Here is an 11,753-nt window from a genome sequence, read left to right as displayed (position 1 = left end):
GTTGCTGGCTGGAAAAGTTCTAAGCAAGCAATGAATGTAGATTCTACAATCGATGCTAAATACATATCCACGTCTAAGGTAGTGAAAGAAGGAGCTTCGATCAAGAAGTTCATAATTGAACTAGCTGTGGTTCTTAACATTGTTGATCTTGTAACTTTGTACTATGACAACAATTGAGCCATTGAACAAGAAAAGAAATTGAAGTCTCATTAACGGTCCAAACATGTATTACAACATTATCACTTGATCAAAGAGATCATTAAGAGAGGTGATATTAATATAGAGAGAGTACCCATAGAGGACAACTTAGTTGACCTTCTCACTAAAGTTCTGTCCCAATAAAAACATGATCACCACTTAGAGGGCTTTGGTATTAGATACATAAACGATTGGCTTTAATGCTAGTGGGAGATTATTGGTGTAAGCCCTACAAGCCAATCGATTTTGTGCTTGTAAAACAATACATTACTCAGTCATATTTCATTTTAAATACATTATAGATATTTTATATAATTTATGAGGTATTTCTTTATCCATGAGTTTATTGATAAAAAGTTATGAAAGACTTATGTAGATAAAGTCCTTGGAACATAATGATCTTACAAAAAAATTATAAAGGTTATAATTATGAGATTCTTATGCATCAAAGCCTTATTCTTAAATAAGTTCCTAGGCATTGTATTATCAAGAATAAGGGCATTGACAATAATTAAAGACTAGTACATACTAAGTATTTTTACTTTGGAAGTAAACAATTGATCTCGTAGATTGAAATATGTGAGATACTAAAGGATAGTATGTGAGTGCTTGTTAAAGAACAAGTTCACTGAACATGACCCGCTATGAGACTTTTATTTGGTATTTCACTCAAGTGTCTAGAAAGTACTCTCATTGTGTCAGTAGTGTAAGTAATCCTTAGACTTGTGATACCAAGTCATCTTGTATATGAATTGTCATGCTTTGATTTCACCCTTATGGGTCTAGAGGTAACTAGATGTATAAACAAGGTGCTTTAAGGAATAGCATGAAGCATGCAAAAATGAACAAGTAATATAGAGATGATTCATCACCCCAAGTGATTTGAAGGGGATATATTTCACTTGCTTTTAGCTTATATTGACAAAGTCCTTAGGTGGGGTGATCTTGATAGGTCAATATGAAGCTTTAGGATTAATATGGGTTGTCATAAGTGGACACTGTGCTGTGCTTAATTACATATATAAAATATTTGATGAAAGAATCGAATTACACTAAGATAATGTACACAAAAAGGGTAGTCAAACCATATTGACTATCTTGACATTTGGGTGGTCCGGATATATTGCTAGATGATGCTTATGATTTATAAATATAAATAATTAGATTAATTTATATTTATTGTCAACATGTTGGGGGCCTAATGGGTCACATACAATAAGGTAACAATGTGAAATTAAAATAGGATTTGTACTAAATCAGAAATTTGGAATTTCCAATATGGACTTCATTAAATGGTTTAATTAAATACATGAGTTAAATTGTAATTAACCATAAATTGGATCAAAAATTTAACCTAACTATAAATACTTAAATGTGGATGCCACACCATTTGAGAAGAATTAAAGGTGAAAAAGACTTAATAGAAAATAAAAATGCTCCCTGAGCCTAAAAAATGTTTTTTTCAAGTGGGTTCCAAGAATCTTTTTTTTTTTTCATCTTTTCCACCAAAATCAATTCTTTTAAAGGTGAGATTTATTAAACCTTAGCCATTAGCATCACTTCACAGCACACATAATCCCTACCTTGAAAAGGGCTTTCATCTGTCATCTATGTGGATCACCGTTAAAGGTTGGACACATGGACAGCTTTGATTTGCAACAATCGTGATTTGGTGTGCAATCAAGAGAAGGGATCATGACTTGTGATTTTTTAAAATCACTACTAAAGGTATGATTCTGATCATTTATTTGTATGTATGAATGTTAATTTGATCAAATGCTAAAACAAGTGATCCTAGGGAGGTTTCGATTTTCTATATTTATTTTCCCTGCACTATTCAATTTTAATTGTTAATGTTTGAATTTCGTGCTTTTCTTTGAGTATAGCTGAAATATGGTGTGTTATTCCAAAAGGTCCAACATAGTTATATTTACATATTTATTAAACAAAAAGGAAGTAGATCAACTGGTTAAAAATGGAATTACTAATGCAAGTTTTATTTTGGTACATGAGAGAACATTAACAGCATATATTATTAAAGCATACTATACACTGGAAATAACTTAATAAGATTAATGAGTTTATTGTCTTAATCTTTATACCGAGGAATTGTGGAAATCATTTATAAAGCCATTGATTCAAGAATCTAGTTTTAACATTTAAATGCTACGTAGAGAATTAATTGGAGTTGGTTTGACTTGGCTTTAACACTTAAGTATTGATTTGATTAAAAGCTATTATCATGTTTTCAAATTTAAATTTTTTTTTGAAAGGAAAATTTAAAATTTTGTATAAGGAAGCAAGAACAAGTTTATTATTTGATCATTTTGTATCTTTTACGAAGTCATTAAATTTGTAAGTTGGATCATTTTGGATAATTAGCTCAGACTAGTACAAGCTTCAGATCGAATTGGTCTCAAGTTTTAAGTTGCTTCAAAACTAAATCACTTCAGGCTCTAGTCATTCTGAAGCTTGATAGTTTTGAGTTTTTGGTCATTAACTTTTTTAGTCAAATCTCCTTGTATCTTAACTTTCTCAATAATTAAAAACTTTGTTTTTCAAAGTCTTTCTTATAAAAGAAAATTATCACAGTTGAACTTATATTAGTATAATTAAATAGAAAGAATTAGTAAAAGAAAAATTCATGTGGCATTATCTTAATATAAATTATTTGTTTAAATAATATTTTAGTAAAAATATTAACTTGTCATGTCAGGCCCACGTGATATAAAATTACAAGTTACATTTTGACTAATAATAATGAGTTAATTATTAATTATAAAAATTTATTTAATTTAAAATAAAAGTATAAAAAATTGATTGAGTATAATAAAAAAATAAAAATTTATTTTAATTTTTTTAAATTATTAAAAAAAATTTTAAAATATCATATCAAAAATTATATTTATTGAGATACAATCCAACAAAGTTTACATAGGACTCATAAACCCCGCCAGTCATAAAGTATTAGTTAATAATTGAATGAAGTAGGAGCAAGAAAATATTATAGTTGGCTTAATTTCCAAGGAATAATATAAGATGGTCTAACGTGATTACTCGAGTAATTGACAATATATAATGCACGTAACATTTTTTCCTCCACTAAAATAAGCTCCTGATCCTGTCTGCAGGTTTTGTTGATGTAGTGAATAGAATAATAATGACAATGAGAAAAGCAGAGCTGCTGAACTTGGTGGTATTGTTAATTTATTATTTAAAGGAATCAGGGGATGATGGGAGTTGGATTCTTAAACACATGCCGCATCGCAGGTGAATGTCCTTTGCAATCATCTTGCCCAAGTGTTGGCGATCCCAAATCTACTTGTGATCTTTTATCTAGAATTAAATAATACAATACTCATATAAAATATTGTTAAAGACAAGCCTTTAGATTTTTTTTTTTCCATTTTTGACCAGACTATTTCTAAACCTATTAGTGACATAGACAAATACCATCTTGATTTTTTGTTCTCTCGGACACACATTCACACTTATACATATACATTTTAAGTATTAGAATTTAAATTCCAATTATTTTTCTTTTATAAACTAAAGTTCAACAATATAATTTGAAAAAGATCTTCACTTTATTTATTCTTAAGATTAAATTTATACAATATTAAAACTTTAGTTTTATGAAAATTAACTTCTTACACTGATAGGGAATGGAGACTTAGGGGTAAAAATTTGATCATTCATATATAGAATAATAATTAAAATTTTAAGTTTCATTTAAGACTCTTTGGGACTTGTTGTTTTTCTAAATTGGGGACTTGCTGGCTTTGGATTTAATTAACACAAATGTAGATAAAAGATTATAAAAAGTATGTGGTTGGGGTGGAAACCTTATGGTAGGTTTTGGGGGGGATTGGGTCCCACTTCTTTTTCAGAGCAGCAGCCACCAAACAGGAGGCCACATTTCTAGTGTCGGAGTTTGCTCTTTTGTTAGATTCTTTTGTCACTTGAGAGACATGATCCTCTCCTTCACACACCCATCATTTGCCCTGTCAAAATAAAAAGAAAAATTGATAGAAAACTGAATGGACGAAATCGACCACGGCTGTGTTAATGAACGGCTATCGTCAATATGGAAAAGCATGATATGTGGTTTTCGGTGTAGAGGAATATTGCAGTTGGGGCAGTCGAGTGAAATTTCGTAGAGCATAGTGGCTCCAATGATCTGGTATATTCCGTGTATAAAGCTACGTGTCACCCAATGACGCTGTTCACGCTCCATGTAATGCTACATATATATATATTTATAGAGAGAGAGAGAGAGAGAGACAGAGAGAGAGAGAGCATGCATATATGCTGATCAACCATCAACACCTGCAATCGCAACCAATAACTTCATGCGCAATTAACTTCTTGTTCTAATTTTTAACTCAAAAAAGTAGAGATAATTCCTTCTGGGAGTCTAAAATTAATTTTAACATCATTATGTATCGCAATTAACCTCATGCATGTCTGTTAAATTAATTTTAACTTAAAACAGTAATACTATGTTGTCTGATTTTCAACTCTCTACTTATTCATAAGTAATATGACAGATAATAATCAACAATTAAATGAATATTTATTTTTGGTTAAATGTCATGTAATTATATTGTCAGACATATAACATATTCCTAATTTAAATGCACTAATCTTTTAGGATACATACACACATATATATATATATGTATTTATTTTACAGAAATTGATGTCTAAAAAGTAATTTATGCATTTTTTGATGTTCAGTTAGCTAAAAGTGAAAAATATTAAAGAAACACCATTTAATAGTCGAGCGAAAATGAGTTTAAAATTTTGAAAATTGTCTTTTATTTTACAAAAGCGTAAAACAATTTTGGGGTTAATCAACACAGACGACAAACTATAAAGAATACTTTTAAGAAAGTTATCCAAACAATAATAAATATCAAAATTATTTAAGAAAATTTGTTTCTATTAATCCATTTGTATGGAACAAACGGAGCCTTAATAAAGGATTGTTGACAAGATTTAAGTAGACTTCTTTCTATTACCTCCTTATATATGTCTACTTAAAAAAATTATATCAAAGTTGCTGTATCTTAGTTGTTAGTTAACATCAGTTATATTAATCATTTTATAATGGTTACATGTTGCTATCGAATAAGGATAGCTATAATTTAAATGATTCATTATTACAAACAATCATTAGTAACATGAAAAAAATACTTAGATTTTGCTTAATGATTTCCGAATGTAAAAAAGCAAAATATAAAGAGTTAACTAATTAATAATGGAGTTATTTAGAGCTAATGTGGAAATTTCGTGGACAAAAACTGTTTCTGGCATATTATTATTGATACACTAAATCATTTGACAAAGAGGCAAACCAAATTTATCCATCCAATTACAAGCAGAGCCAACCAAAATCAATGGGAGCTGGCTCATTTTAATTGGTAAATTTCCTTTGCCCTTCCTGGGGATGTATATATATGCCCCCCCCAATCCAATCATTATTTTTTGAAACTAAATGATGTTGAACATTTTCTAGAGCTATATATATATATATATATATATATATATATATATATATATATATATATATATATAGGTTAATAGTTGAAGGAATTGGAGAGAGATGATTGTGGTCCTAGTAAAAAATCTTTGGGCCCAATATCTCACAGCACATCGCCAGCTTGACCTACTAAAAAGACAATCATGCCAGTTTAAACTCAGTCCTAATCTAATGCACTCATGAATTAACCAAAAGCAGAGCATCTTGCACAGGGAATTACCACTCCATTGACTGTTTTACCCTTGAGGGTGACTTCACATCTTCAATGTCAAATTATCAACTTTACAAAAGCTTGCTCCAGATTTTATTAATTATAAACGAAGGGCAGTTTGGACATTCAAAGAGAATATATATATATATATATATATATATATATATTCACTTCCTCTCGTATATACACACACACGTGTATAAAACTTAAAAAGCATTAAATACATATATCTTATTTTGCTATTTATATCTAATCCAATATCATGGATTCCAAGTTTTTTGGTGATATTTATTTCAAGTAATTTGCTATGAAACAATATAGATTCTTAGACAAGTACCATTTCCTTTATATTTATATTAAATCTAGTAACAAATATATATTCGCTAAGAAAAAACAAACTCAATAACACAATCAACAAGAGTTTTGCATATGCAATAATAGTACGGATGTCTTTAATTTATGTCATATATATATATATATATATATATATATATAAAGCTACACATATTGAAAAATTTACTCATCGATGAAAATAAGTATTCTTACTAATTATATTTTAAATTGACATTTATCATTTTAAATAATTTTTAATTATTATATAAATAATGTTTACACCTATACGTAATACTATCAAATAATGATTGAAATTCATATTAGGAAGTAAACACAATCGCTAAATGAGATAAAATCAAATCTTGTTTGCAATTTATCATTTTAAATATTCTAATTTTTTAATAAAAATTGTAATTGCATTGCATTTCTTTCATTAAAAATATTTTATTAATTCTAATAGGATTGAATAATTATAGATTAATTACAAACGGTGAATTATTTATACTCTAAACTCTACATTTTAAAAATATTGTTATTTATACATGACTATTATTAAAAAGTAAACAAAAGTAAACATTCACGTTTTGTTATTCAGAACTAAGTCTATCAATGTTATAAAATAATTATTTTAAGGAGAATATTAAAAAGAATAAAATTAAAACGTTTCTCTTATAAAATCAAACGTGGATATTTGATTTGAAGTGAAAAGGAGCAATTCAGAATTAGTACTTATACATGAAATGCGGTTCATGGGACAAAGAAGAAGACGGTATTTGGAATAGTGTTAGAAAAATAGAGAGCTTGCGTGTACTTGGGGAGGGGGTGGCCTGTATTTTAGATATATGTAGTTGTGCATGGAAGATTTTACTGTGTGAGATGAATTATGAGAGGTTTGTTTCTTTGTGGGGATGTTTCTCAATTTTGGCCCATCTCCCTCAGCTTGTGGGGATCAAGTTTCAAGCGTTGTGATTGGCTATCTCTCTCTACTTCCTTTTGAACAAGGTTTTATTGAGGACACTCTACACACAATACCTGATGAAGATGAGGGTTGGAAGAGAGAAAGAGAGAAAGCTGATACAAAAGCTGAAAGTTTAAAGCCTAAAAGAAAGCTGATCATCAAACCGAAAGAAAGAAAAAGGACTTTTTTTCCCTTCCTCTCATGTTCTACTCTTTCTACCTCTAACTATATCTTTTCTCTCTGCCCCTGCCCTCCCCTCAATCTCCATCCCTGAGAGCCTTTCCTTTCCCCTTTTCTATTTTCTTTTTAAATATAGACTCCAACTTTACAGAGTGAGGAGAAAAAGCCAAGATCAGCAGCAGTTGGCAAAAGAAAATATTGCTTTGCTTTGCCTCTTTGGCTTATATTAAACAAGTTAATCGCCCCAAAGAGAAGTTTAGCTGGAATAAACCCATGTTGGCCAATAACTCCTGTTCCTCGGTTCCTTCTTCTGAGCCATTTTCCTGCATAGAAAATGGTAATAATAACAACAAGAGGAAAAGAAGACCCGCAGGAACGCCAGGTACGTATCGTATGCAGCATACGCAATAAGAATTATCCAATTATCCACAAGAAACAAATTTGCTTTTCTTCTTTTTTTTTTTTTTCATGTATTGTTTTCCGTTCTAATTTGAATCCTTGGCTGATGTAGATCCAGATGCAGAAGTGGTTTCTCTTTCTCCTAAAACACTACTAGAATCGGATCGTTACGTTTGTGAGATCTGCAACCAAGGATTCCAGAGAGACCAAAACCTACAGATGCACAGGCGGCGACACAAGGTTCCATGGAAGCTACTCAAGCGCGAAACTCCAGTGGTGAGAAAGCGCGTGTTCGTTTGCCCGGAGCCTAGCTGCCTGCACCATGACCCCTGCCATGCTCTAGGCGATTTGGTTGGGATCAAGAAGCACTTCAGGAGAAAACACAGCAACCACAAGCAATGGGTCTGCGAAAAGTGTTCCAAGGGCTATGCAGTTCAATCTGATTATAAGGCCCATCTTAAAACCTGTGGCACTAGAGGCCATTCTTGCGACTGTGGCAGAGTGTTTTCAAGGTTAATTACCGATTTCTTCTTTCCTTTCACATGGACACATGCCTTAATATCTTCAATTCTTTTCTTCTTCTACGGCTTCGTTTTTATCTTTTTTGTCTTCAAAGAGCAGCCAACAGTGTTTTAGATCTATACTAAAATTTTTCCGGCTGTTGCTGTTGGGTTTTGAAGCTTTTTTTTCCCCCCATCTTTTGGTATTTTGGAACAAAAAGATTTTAGCACTTCGAAACCATGATTACACTTTGAATTCTCTCTCAAGCGACTGACTTGAGTTTTGACTTGAAAAAGAAAAACAAAAACCGAAACGAAGGAAAGAAAGAAAATAGAATATTATACTAGTTTGCTTTTGACTGATGGAACCTTAATCCAGTATTTAACAGCTGTTTATAGGCAGTTGAACACATTTCCCGAAGATCAGTTTCCGTTGGTCGTGTTGCTGCTAGTTTCAAATCGTTTCGGCAGCTCAGAACCCAAAACACTTGTGCTCATTTCATTTGTGACAAACAAACATATTTTATTTCATGTGACTATGCCTCGAATGATTAGCTTTCAGTTTAGCTTAACATGGTATTCTTCCTTCTTTTTTTTTTTAAAAAGAAGATCGATAAATTCTCCTTCTACCATTTCTATCGCAATCAATCCTATTTCACAACTATTAATTTATAGATTTCAGTGTTCTTTTTTCTATGTATGTGTATATTAAATACGTTGATGGGTTGATCTCTTCCCTTGTTTCTACTGTCCATCTTCATCAATAAAGACACCTACTAGATCAAAGCCTTTTGAATATTTCCTCTTGTGCCACTTTTGGCTACATAGGATGATAACAGCTGTTTTAACTTAATTTTAATTAATTACTAGTAAAGTCTAAATACTATATTATAGAATATATCTTACTGATTTTATTATTTCTTTTCCCCTTTATCTTTGTAGAGTTGAGAGTTTCATTGAACATCAAGATGCTTGCCACATGGGGCGTATCCGGCCAGAATCACAAGCACTGCAGCCGGCTTGTTTGTCGCGAACAGCTTCAAGCCCCAGTCCCTCCAGTGATACCAATTTCAGTACGGCTCCCTGGCCTAGTTTGGTGTTGGCAAAGACTACAGATACCATGTTCTTGAGGCCTACAAAAGATAATTCCCCTAAAAATGCGCACTACCACAATTTGGAGCTTCAACTCTTAACCACATCAAATCCCACTGAGCTCTTCGTTTCCCCTAAAACAGATGATAGGCATTCAACCCAGTTACAGCTCTCGATCGGCTCATCTGATATTGGAGAGAAAATTGAATCAACTGTTACTTGTACAAACAAGGACTCAAGCAAGAAATCCCCTCATCAAGAGAGTGAGAAACCGGCATTTGTTGCATCAAGGCTCAAAGAACAAGCACGCGAGCAGTTAAGGTTGGCGATGGCGGAGAAAGCTTTCGCTGAAGAGGCAAGACAGCAAGCAAAAAGGCAGATTGAATTAGCTGAGCAAGAGTTTGCCAACGCAAAGAGAATCAGGCAACAAGCACAAGCTGAACTAGACAAGGCTCAAGCTTTAAAAGATCATGCAATAAAGCAAATCAACTCGACCATTCTTCAAATAACTTGCCATGCTTGCAAGCAGCAATTTCAAGCAAGAACACCTCCCGAAGAGAACTCCCTTGTTGGGAGTTACATTTCATCAGCTATAACAGAAGGTGAAGCTGAAAACGATTATATTCGAACAAATCTTCCAAAGGCTACTAACACATAAACCAATCTCTACATCTCATCTGTATGTCAATTTTTCTTTTTCTTCCATTTTCCACCTTTTTTTGTTCTTATATCTACTGATAGACCAAAAATGGTTGTTTTGATAATCTCAAGTTGATCAGTGGAGTGTTGTATTCTGCAATTTGTGTGATGTAATTTGTTCATTAATTTGGTTAATGGAAGCTATAGTGATGGGTATTGTTGGTAAAGTATTACAAGGTAAAAAGTTGATCAATTAACATTGACGATCGTGCAGTTTTCTGAATTCTTTATCATGTAATTTAATTACGAGAATAACTGTTCCTCATTAGGTTTTCCTACTATGAACTATTACATTGAATAAGGCCAGAGACACTTCAGAAAATGAGTTATCTTTGCCTCAGCTTTTGGTTATGTTGGATTTTCTTCTTGGACTATTTGGAAATCTTTGTAGCCTGAAGAAGTCAGAAATGGAGCTGGCCTTCCCCATCCGCATTAAAGAATAGTACTGAACAATGTATAATTTATAACCAAAACTTTCATAAAAATCAATACGAAACAAAGCATGAGATAGAGAGAGAGAGAGAGAGGAAAAAAGAGGAATCTGACGGTCCTTTTCCAACTGCTACCCTGGTCTTCTCAAATAAATGTAAATGCAAAACCGCCATGTTTTTCAGTGCCACAGTTGTAAGGGTTAATGGCAGACTCACTCGTCCCTCTCAACGTCTCCAAACACACAGACACAAACAAACTCCATTCATTCACTTACATATCTCTCTCTCTCCCTCTCATCAGAATCAGGGCCATGGAGCAGTGGGTTGTACAGAAGAAGCGCAGCATCTTTCCATTTATGCAGAGATCATTCAAAGCTTTTCTGATCAGTTGGAAGAAAAAATTACTCAGGGTTGAAAAACCTGCGTCCTGTTGCTGTTATCTTTCACGCTTTCAGCCAACACAAAAGGCGAACGGAAAGCCTAAAGCTGGAGCTTTTTAAAGGGTTTTCTCGTCTTCGCCTTTTTCTTGGACAATGTGCTTCTCTTCCTTTTTGATGATGTTGCTAGCTTGTCTTTCTTCTTTTTATCTGACTCATAAATATTGCTCAACTTTAGTAATTAGTAGTATATAAATTTAATACTACCATATGTTGTAATATATTATTTCTACTGTTTACTGTTTACAAACGACGTCGGTATCAAGCAGCACATGAACTGATTGGAGTACTTTAGCCTTTTGCTATCTTCTCATCAAGCTCATCTAGCTCAACAGATCCTTTGGCCAGAAGTTATACTGTTATATCATGGCAATGGTATACGTGGTATGCATGCTAGGTCTACGTAGGAACCAAAGTTGGACCCGAGGCTGGGTGCATCATGAATCTCCATTGCCATTTCCTAAATGAGTCTATCAGGCCGTTTTGGAGCTAACTTTGTGTTGGCCCAACTAAGTGTTCTAGCCTAGCAGATCTTCATCCTCCATTAACCATTTAGGCTGTTATCGAGTTAATTTTTCGAGTTGGCCCAACTAGAATTAGTTCCGAAGCCCGGGTATAGACCAAAGAGCTGACTGAAGATTATTTTGAGTTGCATTTGGGCTACAACATTATCACCTTTCATTCGTTCGTATTTTTAAGAACAAGTAAATAGTCTTGGCCTAAAAATCCCAAACGATTCTTTGGAAAAAGGACTTCGGAGCTCAAGAAAA

General features: G+C 32.7%; 1 protein-coding gene across 1 annotated transcript; it reads left to right on the top strand.

Moving 5' to 3' along the window:
* Positions 1-7,134: 7,134 nt before the first annotated feature.
* On the top strand, positions 7,135-10,282 carry LOC110422771 (protein indeterminate-domain 16-like). Its single transcript, XM_021436788.1, has 3 exons — positions 7,135-7,807; positions 7,937-8,336; positions 9,267-10,282. The coding sequence occupies exons 1-3, from the start codon at positions 7,699-7,701 to the stop codon at positions 10,072-10,074; spliced, it is 1,317 nt and encodes a 438-aa protein (XP_021292463.1). The 5' UTR covers positions 7,135-7,698; the 3' UTR covers positions 10,075-10,282.
* The last annotated feature ends 1,471 nt before the right edge of the window (positions 10,283-11,753 follow it).

This window comes from Theobroma umbraticum, unplaced genomic scaffold (assembly GCF_002168275.2).
Source record: "Theobroma umbraticum cultivar Fairchild unplaced genomic scaffold, ASM216827v3 scaffold_146.0, whole genome shotgun sequence".
Lineage (NCBI taxonomy): Eukaryota > Viridiplantae > Streptophyta > Magnoliopsida > Malvales > Malvaceae > Theobroma > Theobroma umbraticum.
This window is presented reverse-complemented; position numbering and strand designations above follow the sequence as displayed.